A 19,018-nucleotide genomic window follows, 5' to 3' on the forward strand; every position below is an offset into this window, starting at 1 on the left:
ACAAATGCTAGAAACGTAGGTTTGCCTTTTCTTAATCTTTCTTCTAAGATAAGTCGTAAGGTCAGTATTGCCTCACATGTTCCAACATTCCTACGGAATCCAAACTGATCCTCCCCGAGGTCCGCATCTACCAGTTTTTCCATTCGTCTGTAAAGAATTCGCGTTAGTATTTTGCAGCTGTGACTTATTAAACTGATAGTTCGGTAATTTTCACATCTGTCAGCACCTGCTTTCTTTGGGATTGGAATTATTATATTCTTCTAGAAGTCTGAGGGTATTTCACCTGTCTCATACATCTTGCTCACCAGCTGGTAGAGTTTTGTCAAGATTAAATATTTACATTGAGTAATATGATGGTGCTGAATCGAACTGGAGAAAAATAAATTTATCGTACAACTTGACTGAAAGGAGAGATTGGTCGATAGGCCATCCTCGGGCATCAAAAGTCATCAACCTGGTAAGGAGGGGAGAGAGAGAGATAGAGATAGAGATAGAGAGAGAGAGAGAGAGAGAGAGAGAGAGAGAGAGAGAGAGAGAGAGAGAGAGGGGGGGGGGGAGGGGGGAGGGGGAGATAGATATTTAACATTACACTTATATGGCAGAAGAAACATGCTAACTACCTACTCAGTATCATGTTCATTTAAAAACATGGAACAACTGGTTGACGAACGCAGGTTTGCACGTAAAATCAGAGGGATTTCTGACAGCGATACAGCATCAGATAACTGCGTCGAGGAAACGCACGAAGTGTATCCGAGAATAAGCAAACAATAAATAGCTGAAGGAAGTGTGATTAGATGACGACCATACACATAATGTAACGACGTTAAACACGGGCATCCAGAGAATATTTACGAGAGTTTACAAGATCGTGGAAACAATCCACACCAGCAGTATTTGAGACAGCAATACATATTAATGGAAGAATTCCCCCCCCCCCCCTCCTACTACAGATGTGATCCTTACTTTTAGAAAAACAAAAATCCGAAATTTACTTGAACAACTGCAGAATAATAGATAAAACGAACCGTTGTAATCAACTTGAAATTTAACAATAAAGCAGAAAAAGTGCAATGTCCCTGGATGGAATGTGAAGTTGAGTTGTGCTGTGATATCTGCCATTTTGTTGTTTACAGTTTTAATTACGTCAACGCATTTGATATACATTGATGTAAGCGGAAACTTCTGGTGCAAGAATGCCTGGCTGTGAAGCGTGGAGAGGTGAGAGGGCTTTATATATCTTTTCAACCATCCTGATTAGGCTTTCCGTGGTTTTCACTAATCACGGAGGCAAATTTTCGGATGATTCCTTTGAGGAAGCTACAGTAGACATATACCTGTGCGTCATTCTAATGAGTGTTTTCTCCTCTTACGCAACTATAATTTTTCCTTTATTTTTATATACAATTATATTTTATAGTACACTTGACGTATCTCACGCTACTGATTAAATGGTCCATGGACAAATAAATCTTGCTGAACAAAACACCTATAATTCGAAACTATCTGCAATGAAGTTCATAGGGATCTGGTAAATGAGGTAAAAGCCATGTGGAAAGTAAGTCCGGGCAAATTGCTCCAGCTGCAATGTAATTAGACAGCCGTCATTCAAAAACTGTACGAAGGACCTACAGAAACAAACTGCATCCTGTTGGCGGCTTCTCGACATATATACAACAGTTTGTATTCCCTGTGAACATATTTGACTTCTTGGTAACCAATAATAATTCTAGTTTCTACTTGTCCCGATAGCGGCAAATGGCTCTGAGCACTATGGGACTCAACTGCTGTGGTCATTAGTCCCAAATGGCACATTAACAAGCTATATACGACAAAACCGCATCAGTTTGCCTAGTGCGCCAGTTAGCGAAAGAGATTTGTTCCAAAGGCCTAGTTTAAATTGGCTAAACAGTTTCAGCAAACCCGTGTGTATCACGAGAAAAAATTTAACAATCATCTCCTTACGCACAATACGTGTTACCATGCTCATAGTGAACTTATCTGCGTACTAGAGCGATGAAAAGTTGTAAACTTTTAAACCACGTAATCGACACTCAGTTATTTTTAGACAAAAGTATTTCACGTGCTAAGCATCACCCCAGATTAGGATTTTTCAAGTGCATTGGTGTTACACTCACAAAACCAATTAATGGGAAGATCAGGAAGCAATTCTGCCTCAAAGCGGTCAACACGTTGCGTGCAGCTCCACACATGTTTCCCTGATGGCTGTTGCTGTCTGACTACCCAGCTCTCCGCCTCAGCTGTTGGGTCACATGACGGGAAAACATCCGCGTTCAAATGCAACTATACCAACGGAGGAGTTTCCCTTAAACACTTCGGCTAGAAATCTACAAGCTGAGTACGGTTGTAAAGGGCCCTAAACACGCACAAACCGACGGACCGAACGACCGACAAACTGGAAGTGTGTAAGTGTTTTGACCGACCGACCGACTAAAATTCATTGTCGGAATGCCGGGCGGCCCCTCCCCTCCCCCTCATCCCAAGTAGTGCCGCGTGTAGCGCTGTCGTGCCAAATCACCGTCAAATTTCTTTTGTCATTGTGCGAGGGATTAAATTCTGTTCTAATGTACATGACAGGGTGGAAGCGAACGAAAATTTGACAGAGTTTCTGAAGAAACAGATTGCACATGTTTAGATGTTTGTGGGACACGCCACTTGAGGAGTACAGCCATGTGGATGCTAGAAATGAAGCACTTTTTTTTTTCTTACAGCGAATCTGTAATGGTTTTGTGTGGCACATAGAGCATACAAGTCCGTCGATCTTCTGTATTTCTGTTTTTAGATTTTATTTCTGATACTTACGGGAAATGAAATCTAAAACCGAAATATCGATGTTCCATAGACATTAATTCATAAAATATATTTGCTTCGTTGTTACAAGTGTTTGAAAAAATTCAGCCTATATATGCAAGTCCACTCTATGAAGTGCAAAGTACGGATCCAGCAGTTGCTAAATGCTTTATTTCTGATTTATCTGTTATATTTATTAGATGATGTGTATCACCATCAAGTGTTGTCTTTCGTCTTCCAATCTGAAATGAGCCACTTAAATTTACATGTCGTCTTTTATGCTACATACATTAAAAATTGATAACGTTTCATTTACTTTCCTTTACCAACAAGTATTTCCTCATTCAGCTATAAACCACGTTGCAGGTTACAGGAATCATTTCCACAGTTAGTGATTGTGGGCGTACAAGAGCAATGACTTTGAGGTCCTCCTAACTTCTGCCACTGGCTAGAGACCGTAACGTAGCTAACGGCCTCTCCTCGCAGCTTACAGCCTCACTACATCTACATCTACATCTACATCTACGTGATTACTCTGCTATTCACTATAAAGTACCTGGCAGAGGGTTCAATGAACCACCTTCAAGCTGTCTCTCTACCGTTCCACCCTCGAACGGCACGCGGGAAAAACGAGCACTTAAATTTTTCTGTGCGAGCCCTGATTTGTCTTATTTTATCGTGATGATGATTTCTCCCTATGTAGGTGGGTTCCAACAGAATGTTTTTGCAATCGGATGAGAAAACTGGTGACTGGAATTTCATGAGAAGATCCCGTCGCAACGAAAAACGCCTTTGTTTTAATGATTGCCACTCCAATTCACGTATAATGTCTGTGACACTATCTCTCCTTTTTCGCGATAATACAAAACGAGCTGCCCTTGTTTGTACTTTTTCGATGTCATCCGTCAGTCCCACTTGATGCGGACCCCACACCGCACACCAATACTCCAGAATACGGCGGACAAGCGTGGTGTAAGCAGTCTCTTTAGTAGCCCTGTTGCACCTTCTGAGTGTTCTGCCAATGAATCATAGTCTTTGGTTTGCTCTAACCACAATATTATCTATGTGATCCTTCCAATTTAGGTTATTTGTAACAGTAATCCCTAAGTATTTAGTTGAATTTACAGCCTTCAGATTTGTGTGACTTATCACGTAATCGAAATTTAGCTGATTTCTTTTAGTACTCATGTGAATAACTTCACACTTTTCTTTATTCAGGGTCAATTGCCACTTTTCGCACCATACAGATATCTTATCTAAATCGTTTTGCAAGTCGTTTTGATCGTCTGATGACTTTACAAGACGGTAAATGACAGCATCATCTGCAAACAATATAAGACAGCTACTCAGATTGTCTCCTACGTCGTTAATATAGATCATGACTGTAATCTTTTTCGTCAAGTACGGTTTGATGTATTTATTTATTTATTCGTCCATAGACCATTTTTCCAGCGGGCAAGTGCTCCACCAGTACCAAGCGCGCTTGCAGTACCTCGTCAGAAGCAGAAGAGCTGAAGAGCTTCTGTGAAGTTGGGAAGGTAGGAATGAGGTCCTGGCAGAATTGAGGCTGTGGGGACGGGTCGTGAGTCGATCTTGGGTAGCTCAGATGGTAGAGCGCTTGCCCGCGGAAGGTGAAGGTCCCGAATTGGAGTCTCTATCCGGCATACAGTTTTAATCTGCCAGGAAGTTTCAGAATAGACCATGTCAGAAACAAAGAGAAATTATTTATATACAAAACATTTACAAAATAGGATAGGATGAGATGAGGATAGGGCAGGAAATTGGTCATGGCCTAATCAAAGGAACCATCTCAACATTCACCTTTGCGACAAGGGAAAACCAAGGAAAACCGAAGTCAGGATGGCCGGATGTGGAACAAACCCCAGTTCTCCCAAATGTGAGTACATTACATTAAGAGTGGGGTAGCCACCTCACTCGGTACTTGATTGGAACTTGGATAACGAAATATATCATCTATGTTGTGAGTGCGCAAGCAGCTCAGAAATGCATGATTCATCCATTCTTAGATAATTATGATAATCGTCGGATTTTAGCTGGTTTAGTAACAGAACGTGGGTGAATTCCTTTCCTTGCATTGTGAACTTCTTTGCACACAGTTTTCTCCCAGCGTTTTTTTTCCCCCTCTTAAACAGCCAAAGGAAACACCTGCTTTTGTGCCTGTGTACAACCAACCGGTCTCTCGTAGAACATAAACAGAATGAAATTAAGATAACAAATCACATCAATAGGGCGACACTATAATCGCTGAGTGCAGTCGGTCGGGACCTGTGTAGGCTTCTACGACACTTATCGGTCGGTCGGCCGATGAAGTGATGCGAGTGTAGGGGCCTAAAGAACGACAGTGACTTAAGCAAATTTCAGTTTCTTAGTCAATGAAATAGTTCTTATACGGACATTAGATTCTAGTTTTCAAGACCTGTCGTTGATATTTCACGTATGTTTTTTTTTTCCTATTTCGTATATTTAGCTGTGAATGGTTGCATTAGATATTTTAGATCAAAATGCGTCCATCATTTTCCTCAGATCCTTGGCCAGATTCTTCTGTCCCTGCTTCATCAGCAATGTGTATTAATGACATTAAGTTATAAAAAGGGGCGATGCTTGTACCAACAGACCAAGCTACACTCCACACTCGCCAATTATCCCATGCCTCCCTCCAACGCCACTGGAACCTCCTGTTCGAGTGGTGTAATACGTGAAAACTTTAAGTAAATCCACAGAAAAGCCAAGTCACCATTATTTGTCGCACCACTTGGCGGTTTCCGTCGTCCGGATTTCCACCTCTACATCTGTAACTAACTTATCCTTCTCATTAACACAGTAAAGCATCTAGCACTAGTAATTGACAGAAAACTAATGTGGTACGCACGCCTACTTACTATCGAACACAAAGCTCTAAATAGATTAAAACTACTAACAGGCCCACACCTGAGGTCTACATTCTCCTACAATTATCCTCACCTATAAATCTCATCCGCCACATCTTAATTTACGTCTACATTTCCTGGATCAATGCCTCCACTAAATTCTACGAATCTCTTGAAATCAGTATCCAGCTACTTCCTCAGCTCGCTTCCCATACCAGCTCATCCACTTCCCACACACTTTTTCTCTTTATGGAACCAATGCATGAACCACAAAACGCAGTCTCGGCACCCAGTATCCTATCCTCTAATCACTGGTAAAGGTACACTGATGCACCACCACACCCATATCCCATCTTCTATGCACTTCATGCATTATCCATCCTCACCAACCGGAACTTCAACAAACTCCCACTTCCCACAACAAAATCCATCCTAAGACATACCCTTATTTCCAGCCCTAGTCACAACGCCTCGCCTCATACAAACCTTCTATTTTTTTTTCCTTCCCCTTCCTTACCTTCAATGGTTTTTAGTCGCTACCTGCGTTTCCACAAGGTCCCATAGTCATATTCATCATTCCACCTCCATCATGAACCTGATCATTTTCAGGCACTACCAATATTACCATTATACTATAGCAGCACTGTTATCATCAGAGATTCTATTTTGATTGTAATATAAAACCATCTAAAAATTACAAATAAAAAGTTAGCCACCAAAAAGCGTTAAAAATTATTTTCATTGGTTTTTATGTACTTTAAATCTTCTGTTGAATGTGTAAAACCTGTGACTGAAGAGCGTTTTTATCCACTGCCAGCCTCCTCCTCCGTTGGGAATTGAAATAGCAATCCGAAAACAAAGGAAGTAGGTTACACTACTCTTGTTCGCCCACTGCTTTAATACTGCTCAGCAGTGTGGGATCCGTACCAGATAGGGTTGATAGAAGAGATAGAGAAGATCCAACGGAGAGCAGCGCGCTTCGTTACAGGATCATTTAGTAATCGCGAAAGCGTTACGGAGATGATAGATAAACTCCAGTGGAAGACTCTGCAGGAGAGACGCTCAGTAGCTCGGTACGGGCTTTTGTTAAAGTTTCGAGAACATACCTTCACCGAAGAGTCAAGCAGTATATTGCTCCCTCCTACGTATATCTCGCGAAGAGACCATGAGGATAAAATCAGAGAGATTAGAACCCACACAGAAGCGTACCGACAATCCTTCTTTCCACGAACAATACGAGACTGAAATAGAAGGGAGAACCGATAGAGGTACTCAGGGTACCCTCCGGCACACACCGTCAGGTGGTTTGCGGAGTATGGATGTAGATGTAGATGTAGATAGGAAACGACTTGTAGCAATAAAGGTTAGGTAAGGTTAGTGTATTTTAACGTCCCGTCGACAACGAGGTCATTAGAGACGGAGAACAATCTCGGGTACGGGAAGGATGGGGAAGGAAATCGGCCGTGCCCTTTCAAAGGAACCATCCCGGCATTTGCCTGAAACGATTTAGGGAAATCACGGAAAACCTAAATTAGGATGGCTGGAGACGGGATTGAGCCGTCGTCCTCCCGAATGCGAGTCCAGTGTGCTAACCACTGAGCCACCTCGCTCGGTTGTAGCAATAAAGGAAACAAATTACAGTCACACTACAGAAGTCAGGACAAGGCAAAGATGAGGAAGGAAGTCAGCAGTATTCTTTCCACTCCGCCATTCCACATGGAAGTTTTTGGAAAATCATGGAGAGCCTAAATCTGGACGGTCATATGGGGGTTTAAACCTCGCTCCTCTCAGTGGGAGTCGAGTCTAGTAACGACTGCACCACCTCACGCTGTAGTGCGCTATTCACGGAACGTAATCAAGGACAGCTACATAGTGATCGGTCCTTTTTACGGAGATGATTTTCATGTACGTCCAGGAGACAGGAAATACGCGTGGACCAACCGAGAACGCTCCTCTCCAGACAATTCAGCAGAATTCTCAAACTCCTGCCACAATTAGGGGTGTTATTCTTGTGCTGCTTTCTTTACTAGAAGAGATCAATACGTAATGCATCCGCTTCAAGTTCGTACTCAGAACCTGTAAGAACACGTACAGGTCATTGAGCACTCTGCTCATGAATGGAGCGCGGTTAATCCAAAGAACGGCGTTGAACATTGCTATTGTCCTTACAACCTTCAACGTATGTGGGATCATCGAAAGTGGACTTTTTTTGTCTGGGTGAGATTCTGTTCGTGTCTAGCTCTTCTGCTGCTAGTCAGATTCATTTTCAGTCTTGCAGATGTTTGTATCATCGACCAACAAAACAGTTTTTTTTTTTTTTTTTTTTTTTTTTTTTTTTTTTTTTTTTTGCGCGATACGGGAAGCCTGTGCTCAGTGGCTGAAACATCGCAGCAATAAAGGTCAAAATCAATGTTTAAACAGGTCGTAGTCCGTGATCTATTGGGACCACTTGTTTTTCCAGCAAATTTTAAACCTAAAACATTTATGTAATCCCTGCAGACCGACATGCCTGTTTCGACTGAATATATGCAATTCGTAACAGAGCATGTAATGTGACTGACGCATGAGGGAGAGCCAACACTCTTTTTTGTCACCGCTCTCGTAAGTACTCTCAAGAAGACATATATAAAAAAGCGAAGCAATCCATGATGAGTCTATCTTTATACCACTCTCCACCATGACCCGTGTCTCCGAGTAAATCAATTACCCTCTCATTTCCTCACGGAATCAACTCACTGTCGTTCACAGGCAGTCGTAGGAGTTGCTGACTGTGTGCTTGATCATTCTGCACACAAAGAAAAGAAAAGAAAACAGAGAAGAGACGTTTTTAATTGCTACCTGTAGTACTATTAGTATGCTCTGAATTAGCCACTGTCCACAAATCCAGACGACAGTAAGATCCCCCCACCCCACGTGCAATCGATAGGTGTTACACGCACTTTGGCTAAATGCCATCAGCATTCACTAACGCCAGCATAGGATGAAACTGTGTAGTGTCGGGGTGTCAAAGACAGATGCAAAATGTCATCCTATCGTGGTCAAAGACATATTGCAAAATGTCATCCTATGGTGGTCAAAGACGTATCGCATTTCTGTCTAGACGGCAATAACGGGCATAGCCAACTGCAGAGACGCACTAAATAACTCTAAATGACGGGGTGTATAGGCTTCTTCAGGTCCTTAGCAAATAAACAAGAAATTAAGAGAAAACGTTATGACCACTGCCCATCGCGACATGGAATGTCGTTTGGTATTTTTGCGACACGTGACGCGAGAAGAAAAATAATATAGTAATATAGTAGAGCACAGACGAATGGAGAGCCATTCTAGCTACCATACGACTCCGAAATGGTGAAATCCACTGACATAAGCGACTTTTAAAAAGGGCAGATTGTTATGGCCTAGCACCTGGGACCCAGCATCTCTGAAACGACGGTGCTGGTCGGCTGTTTGCGTGCTGTCGTGGGCATCAATGGAAAAGTTGAAGGGCGCTGAAACCACACGTAGGCGAAAAGGTACTGAACGTCCACGCCTCATTACAGAACGTGGAGGTCGCAGGCTTGCAGACTCTGTAAAGCATAATGAGATTTTCACTCTGCAGCGGACTGTGCGCTGATATGAAACTTCCTGGCAGATTAAAACTGTGTACCCGACCGAGACTCAAACTCGGGACCTTTGCCTTTCGCGGGCAAGTGCTCTACCATCTGAGCTACCGAAGCACGACCCACGCCCGGTACTCACAGCTTTACTTCTGCCAGTATCTCATCTCCTACCTTCCAAACTTTACAGAAGCTCTCCTGCGAACTCGGAAACGGCGCAAAGAATTAAAGTTTTTTCGTAACATTTCCTTCTCAGCACACGCTATCCTGCAATACCTTTGAAAGCTTTCCAGACTGTTTTTGACCACCCTGTATGTATGCAATATACGTCACACGCATGTCTGTGGTTCTCTGCTGTTTTACACGACACGACTCTAGATAGAATGTTAAATTTAGCCCGCATCTCGTGGTCGTGCGGTAGCGTTCTCGCTTCTCCCGCCCGGGTTCCCGGGTTCGATTCCCGGCGGGGTCAGGGATTTTCTCTGTCTCGTGATGGCTGGCTGTTGTGTGATGTCCTTAGGTTAGTTAGGTTTAAGTAGTTCCAAGTTCTAGGGGACTGATGACCATAATTGTTAAGTCCCATAGTGCTCAGAGCCATTTTGTTAAATTTATCTGTCTTGACGCCAGGTACCGAAAGAAGTTGACAAATTATTGGCGCACTACAGTGTTAATTCTCGCGACCTGGTTGACACACTGAATAGCGCAAGTAAGAGACAAATTGCACTTCACTCTTTTAACAGTATTTCACATTACTAACTACAGGAAATAAAAACAAATAGATCGTTTTCGAACATTTTTGCGTCACCCCTACCCATCCATACCCCACGCTTAATGCTGGTGGGGAATCTTATCCCCACAGTATTTTTTGCAAATAATAAGTCATGTACCTAATCAGCTTTTCTTTGAAATTGGTCCAAGTGATCCTGAGTTATGCTTCCAACGTCACCATCTATTTATTCCCACCCCTATGAGATGTAGGTGGTTCTTAACCCTACGGTGCTTCTTTCCAGATAGCAAGTAACCTGCAAACCCTAGATACTTAAAAAATCGTACTTCTTTGTGTAAAACAGATTCGAACTTCTAATTACTTTACAAATTACTTAAAGTATTAAGTATTTGGCATTAAGCATGTACGCGACAAAAAGCTTAGAAAAGGTTTGAAATTATGTTTAAAGTTTGCTAGAAGTCGCTAAGTGGTCTCATTGCAAAATACTGGCAGTGTACAGTCTGGGTAATTTCTGCTCCGTTTTACGAAAACCCAGTTTTTCACGCGTCTCAGTGTTTATAACACTATGTCTCCTGAACTTCGTGTAGCACAATGATATAATTTTGCACGTATAATCAAAGGTGTATGTGGATACTGTCTGCGAAATGTGTTGCGAATAGAATTAGTAGGAAAGATGTTATAAATTAAAACGATATGTCTGATGCGGCAGTTTCACTGCATTAACAGAGAACATGTATGGGGAGATAAACTTTTCTACTTTCATCATTTTCTGAGGAGGAGGGTGGGGGATCTCAACGAGAAAAAGTTTTGTAAAAGTTCGAAATTATACGTGAAGTTTGTTGTAAGTCGATAAGTGCACTCATTCTCCCCTTTGAGAGATAGGTGTTACTTAATCCAACAATGCTTCTTCCCAGATAGCAAGTGACACATGTACCAAGTTTGTTTGAAATCGACCCAGTAGTTTACGAGATGATGACCATACATACATAAATAAATTCATACATACAAGCATCGATTTATATACATGAATTACGGTCATTTGGCTTCATGTGGTTCCAAAAATGAATAACAGTATTTGTAAACAAATTATATCTTACTAAAGACGTGTTCGAATAAGCTCAGTCTACCCCCAGCTACATCACATTCTTTATACCTTTGCAGCAACTATCATCCAACTCTGTCTAATAGAGCAATATTCTGTTCCATGTAGTGGAATGCATCATTGATTCGGATTAATGTCTTAGGTATGGTAGCAAATGGAGTAGTATATACCTTATTGACGTCCCACCCCCGGCAAAAAGTGAAATACAATAATAAATCAAGGGAGGTGGTATCAGATAAACATGTTCGTCTCGCAATAGGTTACCCTCGAACAGTCTGTTTCCTACAGTCGACACCAAGTGGTAGTCGCACATCTAAACTTAGATATTCTAGTATCTATCATGTTGGAACCAGGGGTTACTGCACACAGCTTATGATATTGTATGCAAGAGTTTCATTAAAAAACGAATGCTAAACTGCTCCAGGTAAGCGAGCTAGAAGATGAATTCAACTCATTCCGTCCCAAGCGTTCATTAAGAACCTTTGTTGGCGATGTCTGACACGAACCATGCGTTGTCTTCATAGTCTCAAATACGACTAGACCGACTGTTAAAATAAGAAGGTGAGGTGTTCGAATGACAGGTTTACGTCTCTACTGGGCCTACATAATCTGAAGGCGGTACACGAGTCGGTGATATATCCGCAACCACTTCCAAATGTATGTACTTGTCGAAGGTGCACTCCTAAAACTCTCAGAGCATCGTCAAAATGCGGTGTCGTCACGTTACAGATTTCGACGATAACGTTCTTTGGATGAGTAGCCCCTGTTTCTCGAAGGCAAGATGAAGTGCAGCAAAGGTAACGTGGTATGGATGACTGCTGTCATGAAACCGATACTTACAAATACGACTACCGCTCTCCCATGGCCCCTCGCCGCATTGCAACACACAGTCTCGCCAATGAGTTCAGATGATTCGTAGTCGAAACTGAGTTCAGAACCTCCCATGCAAACTACAGGGAGTTCAGGGGCGACGCTAGTACCAAGCACTTGCTACAGCGTTACCTGGGAACCAATACGTTTGCAGGCAGCTTCTGATCACCTCATGAAGGTCCGCCCTGTTGTTCGGACAGCGTGACAGGTGGCGTTAAAAGTGTGTGTGTGTGGGGGAGGGGGGTGTCTCCTTAATTGTGCGACTGAAATATTTATTTCTCCTTTCTCGTTTTCTACGGTTTCCATTCATTATGTTACACACGACAGATCAACGAGTGTTTCTTATGTTGAAAAATGCACGGACAGAGTAGAATTTCGGCTCCCTTTCATATCAAAACAGAATAGTTAAAAGGGACCGTGGAAGAAACTGCGAGAAAATAGATGCGCCACTGGAAACTTATGTGCCAGCGGCATTTGCTTGCAGGGCCGAGTACAAACTCAAACCTTACCACGTAACGGTAGTACGTCTACTGACCAATTTAGATTCTGTCGCTCGAAGTTGGTACTGCAACTGCGTAGTTAAGAGTTTCCGTGATAAAAAGATTGATCCTCTCTCTCATGAAGCGCGGCTGCATTTGTGATGGTATGTGAACTCAGAGAATGATTGACGCTGCAGTTCTGAAAATCTTCATCACTTATATGAAGAGCGTCTGACTGGAGTGTGGAGTAGAATCAGCGCAACACGAATCGTTTTCCACCAAACCGTAACGTCTGATAGGTACACTATCTGATTAAAAGTAGCCGGACATTAATATGGGATGTGTCCAGCCTTCTCCTATACGGCGAGTTGAGCCTTGCTGGGGTCACTTTCAAGCAGCTGTCTGAAGTTTTGTATAGGAATGGCAAGTGATACTTTCCTTAGAGCCGAAACCAGAGACGCTGAGATCTTGAGCGAATTCGACGTTCTAACTCATCCCATAGATGTTTCATTGGTAGGTCGTGACTCGGGGCAGGCAATTTCATTTGAAAAATGCTATTTTCCACATACCATTTCCTCACATATGCTGCTTTATGGCAGGGTGAATTTTCATGATGATACCATCAGTCATGGTCTCCGAACTGATCTCCTATTGTATGCAGTAAAGGTGTCCATATCTTTCCGCAATTAACTTTTTCTTGATCACACTAAGAAGGCCATTCCCTAAACACTTAAAGCAGCCCTACACCGTTACACCATCTCTTCCGTACTTCACTGTTGGCACTACACTTGACGGCAGGTTAGCCGGCCAAGGTGGCCGAGCGGTTCTAGGCGCTACAGTCTGGAGCCGCGTGACCGCTACGGTCGCAGGTTCGAATCATGCCTCGGGCGTGGATGTGTGTGATGTCCTTAGGTTAGTTAGGTTTAAGCAGTTCTAAGTTCTAGGGGACTGATGACCTTAGAAGTTAAGTCCCATAGTGCTCAGAGCCATTTGAACCATTTGACGGCAGCTAACGTTCTCCAGGCATTCGCCAATCTCAAACCCTTCCATCAGATTTCCAGCAAGTATAGCGTGATTCACCACTCCAAATTACTCGTTTCCAGTCATCCACTGTCCAGAGGCGTCACTTTTTACTCTGGTTCAAGATTCGCTTAGTACCGACCACAGAAACGTCTGGCTTATAAGGAGCTGCTCGACCAAGGCAACGCATCCGTTTAACTTCCTACACACAGTCATTGTGGTAGCTGGACTGCTGGTAGAACTTTGGGACTAACGAGTCGTTTCTTCTGCTGATTTCATGTGATTTATTACAACTAATCTCCGAAATGCTTGACAGTCCCTGTCCGCAAGTAAATGGGGTCTGTCTGGTCTTTGGTTATCTGTGGTTATTCCTTCGAGTGTCCATTTCACAGTCACATCACCAACAGTCGACTCGGGCAGCGTTAGAAGCGTTGAAATGTGTTTGATAGATTAGTTATTCAGGTGACATCCGATGACCAGACCATGTTCGGAAACACTGAGCTCTCCTAACCCACCAATTCTGCTGTTTCTGTTACTGTTACTCTACTTAGAACGCAATACTCCCCGACCCTTTCATACTGGCGGGCCCGCCTCTCGTGGCCTCTAGTGCTCAAGTCCTCATTATGTACCCGTGTCCCGAAAAGTTTGAACAAACAGCTTTTTTTCAGGAAACTAACAACTAAAGAAAAAATCTACATTTTGATATTTCATGCAGGACAACGCAAGACCGCATACCGACATAGTGTCAATGACTGAGTTGTTCATGACAGGATGGATGATTGGCGTCCTCCTTCCCTAGATCTAAATTTGTGCGATTTTTATCGTTAGGTAATGAAGGTAATTTGAACGCAAACAGTCCCGAAGTACTCGAAGAGTTAGGAGACAGTATTAGACTTGTGAATTTCGGCAGCTGAAATTCGTCGAGTGTTTGACAATGTGTTCGAAAGATGTCAGGCTCTTTCTTGCCTCAGAAGGACATCATTTTTAACATCTGCTGTAAACAGAAGCAATCCTAATTTAGTCGCATTGCATGTCAGGTTATGCTCAGTTTGACTGGGTTCACACATACTGACTGCGGTAGCGTTCTCGCTTCCCACGCCCGGGTTCCCGGGTTCGATTCCCGGGGGGGGGGGGGGGGAGGGGGGGGGTCAGGGATTTTCTCTGCCTCGTGATGGCTGGGTGTTGTGTGCTGTCCTTAGGTTAGTTAGGTTTAAGTAGTTCTAAGTTCTAGGGGACTGATGACCATAGATGTTAAGTCCCATAGTGCTCAGAGCCATTTTTGAATCAACGACAGCCCCATTCAATTCAAATGGCTCCAAGCACTATGGGACTTAACATTTGAGGTCATCAGTCCCCTAGACTAAGAACTACTTAAACCTAACTAACCTAAGGACATCACACACATTCATGCCCGAGACAGGATTCGAACCTGCGACCGTAGCAGCAGCGCGGTTCCGGACTGAAGCGCCTAGAACAGCTCGGTCACAATGGCCGGCGACAGCCCCATTCATTCCTCAGTGCCATTCAGAGACGCACAGTACAGTACGATGGAGCAGCATCGGTATAGTTTCGCAGAACTCACTGACATGCACCTTGTGTATGGGGAACTACGTTACAATGCCCTCGCTGCTATGAAGGATTTCCTAACAGGCATCATGCGTCATGACGAGTGTTTATTTCTCTCGATCGGCGAATGCGGGAGACTGCTTCATTAGAAAGAAGAAACGAGGGACCTGGAACATGAGAACCCCTCGCACACTCGATTTTGAAGAGGAGGTTCTGGAGCCAGCCGATGTGGCCTAGCGGTTCTAGGCGCTTCAGTCTGGAACCATGCGACCGCTACGGTCGCATGTTCGAATCGTGCCTTGGGCATGGATGTGTATGATGTCCTTAGGTTAGTTAGGTTTAAGTAGTTCTGCGTTCTAGGGGACTGATGACCTCAGATGTTAAGTACCATAGTGCTCAGAGCCATTTTAACCATTTTTGAGGTTCTGGAGTGTGTTTCAGCGGACCCTTTACAAGTACTCGTCGTAGTGCACGTGACATGAACGCTGCGCATACTAACGTGTGGCGAGTACTCCACGAACAACAATTACACCCATATCACTCACAACGAGTCCATGCAATGCTTGTGACTGACTTTGCACAAAGGGTCGCATTGTGTCAGTGTACTCATCGACCAGATTTGCTCCAAATCGTTGTGTTTACTAACGAGGCTTCATTTTATCGTGATGGTATTTCGAACAGCAGGAATGAATATCCATGTGTGGGATGAGGAAACTCTCACGCTGTAGTAGAGTAACACCATCAAGTACGGTCAGCCGGAGTGACCGTGCGGTTTTAGGCGCTACAGTCTGGAGCCGAGCGACCGCTACGGTCGCAGGTTCGAATCCTGCCTCGGGCATGGATGTGTGTGATGTCCTTAGGTTAGTTAGGTTTAATTAATTCTAAGTTCTAGGCGACTGATGACCTCAGAAGTTAAGTTGCATAGTGCTCAGAGCCATTTGAACCATCAAGTACGTTTTGTTCTGAGTTTCTGGACCGGTATTGTATGCGACAATTGTACTGGGCAATACCTGAGTTGTTGGTGAGCGTACCCCTGTTCGTGAGAGGATGTGGATACAACATGACGGTGCACCGCCTCACTTCAGTGTGGATGTCCGTAACCATCTCAATGCTGCATTTCCTGGTCGCTGGACTGAAAAGTGGTCCTATTCCATGGCCTATGAGGACACCTGACCTGAATCCCCTTGAATATTTCCTATGGGGATATCTTAAGTCACTTGTGTATGAGACCCGAGTGGATACGGTGATGAAATTAGCTTAACAGATTTGTAGCTGTCTGTGCCGTGATTCGAAACACACCAGGAGTATTTGTCATGGTGCGTCAGTATCTTGTTCGCCAATGTAATGCTTGCATTGAGGTTGATGGCCGTCAGTTTCAGTACATTTTGTAAAATACATTACAAGTGGCACCCTAATTGTGTCAGTGATGGTATTTGCAGTTAACTGTAACTAATGTAAATACAAAAGTGCACAGTAATGTAATTTTGTTCCTATTATCACCTTAAGCTGGCTTCTCCAACCCCAGCTTCCCTACCTCAAACTGTTCAGTGGAGCCTGCTCTATGTCCTATTTAATTTTTGCGAGCTATTTTTTTCGAAGAAGCAGAAAAACTTTACAACACAGTAACTGACACAGAGCACAGCAACCACGTACACACAGAAAAAATCATAATGTATGTTATGCATTTTAAAAAAATGATCGCTTCTTGGTTAGAATATTCACTCAATGGATTGTCTCAAACGTAAACAGTGAAGTAAAAATATACATGGCACATCAACGCCACATGGAACCAAGCTGTCAGCAAATTGTGTCAGATAAATATGTATCACGCACTTAAAAATTACAATCTTGGATGAAACATTTAGTGCAACTTACACTCTGCAGGTACGAGGAAAAGAATGAGAAAATACATAGCACGGCGCCGTCTCTGCGGCGAACATTTGATAGTTGAGCAATGTCAGGTTCTCGGAAATGCTGTGAACATATTCCACTATATTTTGTTGGTTCCAAGTCTTTTCGTCGCAATGTCTTGGTCCACAAACTTTTCCTTGCGGTGACCTTGGGGAAACTATGCGTCGTAAACATAAAATTTTAAAGCCAATAAGTGAAATCACTGAAGCACACAGTCCTTATTTAAACAAAAACTATTTGTTTAGCTACAGCGTATAGCTGTGGGAAGTAGCAGATGACTTTCCGCTTCTGTTAGTGGATCCCTAGGCAACACAAGTAACCATTTTTACGTTATTATTTCGATGAACAAAGCCACAATGGGCTACATACAATGTTTCGGTCTCAAAGAAATGGCGGAGTCGCTGGCTTCACTTTTCCGGAGTTAGAGCATCTCGATAGATTATAACCTCCTTTGGTAGATGCAGAAGTCCATGCAGGGCGGAACATCTGCGGCTGTGGAATTTCGCAGAGCCGCATTGCATGGGAAGAAAGAAATTCTTTCGTTAAATAGTTTTCTCAAAGTTGAATGAGAAAGGGAACACAGCGCAGAACACAGGAAAACCCTTTAACAAAGGCTTTTAACGCCTTACAAGAAATGTAACTCTTATTCACAAAGTAATTACAGAGACTGATGTAGCTTTGCTTTATTTACATAGAACTGTTTTAGATGCACAACAGATAACTCTATATATGGCTCTCCACATATCGTTCCACAGCTCTATGCAGAGCTACAGGACTCTACATTTCGCCGCATTACGTCTTCTGTCGCAGAACGTTCCACTCATATCGTCCCTTCCTTAGTGTGAGTATACAAAGAAAGTCGATAATGGGCGTTCTGACACGATTCGCCGTCCAGCACAGCTATACAGGGTGACAACTGAGCCGTTCCCTGTAACAACAAATTAATTTCAGTATATGTAAATCAAGATACATACTATCAAATATTTGACGTATTGTTTTCATTCATTTCAGTCCCTCATACATGGATGAAATTTCAGTCATATAGAAACGACGTATTGTTGTTTCAGAATAAATGACGCGATGATGTACTACGTACGACTTACTGATTTGAACTGATAATACCGTACCACACTTGTAGCCGGTAGGTGTGGCCGTGCGGTTCTAGGCGCTACAGTCTGGAACCGCGTGACGCTACGCTCTCAGGTTCGAATCCTGCCTCGAGCATGGATGTATGTGATGTCCTTAGGTTACTTACGTTTAAGTAGTTCTAAGTTCTAGGGGACTGATTACCACAGATCTTAAGTCCCATAGTGCTTAGAGCCATTCTGAACCACACTTGTTTTTCCTTAGATCACTGTATAACACGAAAAAGAAAACGACGTTTTCCATATTTCATTATTAATCAGTCGTTAAACCTAAAAGTAGCGTATTCATACCCCAAAGTAACAAAATATATTTTTATTCGACAAACGTAATTAGTTTTCAGAGCAACAGTACATGGTGCTCCTGAAGGAATTATACATACCAACAAAAATAACAAATAGTAATACTCTCTAAAAGCTTAGAATTAACATAATCATCCACAAAGTTAAAGAAATCATTTATTCAATTACAGACGTACATAGGACAGAACACAGTCCTCAACAATGATCTACAACAGTCTACGCGTGGTTACTACCGATCATGTGCCTGTTTCGCGTCCTGAGCAGTCATTGTCCGTCGTAGATGCATAGATGCATAACCGTCGACAACATTCTTCAGCATTTCTGCACTGTTGTCTCAAAGAAAACTGAGAAGTGCGAAGATATATTTCTTATTTGCACCCGTAATCCCAGGACGAGACGTCTTCGCCATCGCCGTATCCGTTTTCTGCATTGGCAATTTACATCCACGTTTCTTTATTTGGTAAGGATTGAATGTTTCTGCATAAGTAGATGAGACGGAAAATGCGTTTCCATTCTAATACAAAATGGCGTATTTTTGTATTCCAGATGGTGTCCTTCCTGTGGATTTTGTGCCGTAGTATTGTGATAAAGCTGATGCCC

The 19,018-nt window shown here is 42.9% G+C and overlaps 1 protein-coding gene across 2 annotated transcripts in view; it reads right to left on the reverse strand.

Moving 5' to 3' along the window:
* LOC126298752 (uncharacterized) overlaps positions 1-2,267 on the reverse strand; it is an 86,716-nt gene extending 84,449 nt beyond the window's left edge. For both annotated transcript variants that reach the window (XM_049990197.1, XM_049990198.1), the window contains exon 1: positions 2,139-2,267. In XM_049990197.1, the coding sequence (XP_049846154.1) occupies positions 2,139-2,213 (75 nt within the window). In that variant the 5' untranslated portion in view covers positions 2,214-2,267. The remainder of the gene's footprint in view (positions 1-2,138) is intronic.
* Positions 2,268-19,018: the final 16,751 nt, after the last annotated feature.

The sequence above is a fragment of the Schistocerca gregaria genome, chromosome X, assembly GCF_023897955.1.
Source record: "Schistocerca gregaria isolate iqSchGreg1 chromosome X, iqSchGreg1.2, whole genome shotgun sequence".
Lineage (NCBI taxonomy): Eukaryota > Metazoa > Arthropoda > Insecta > Orthoptera > Acrididae > Schistocerca > Schistocerca gregaria.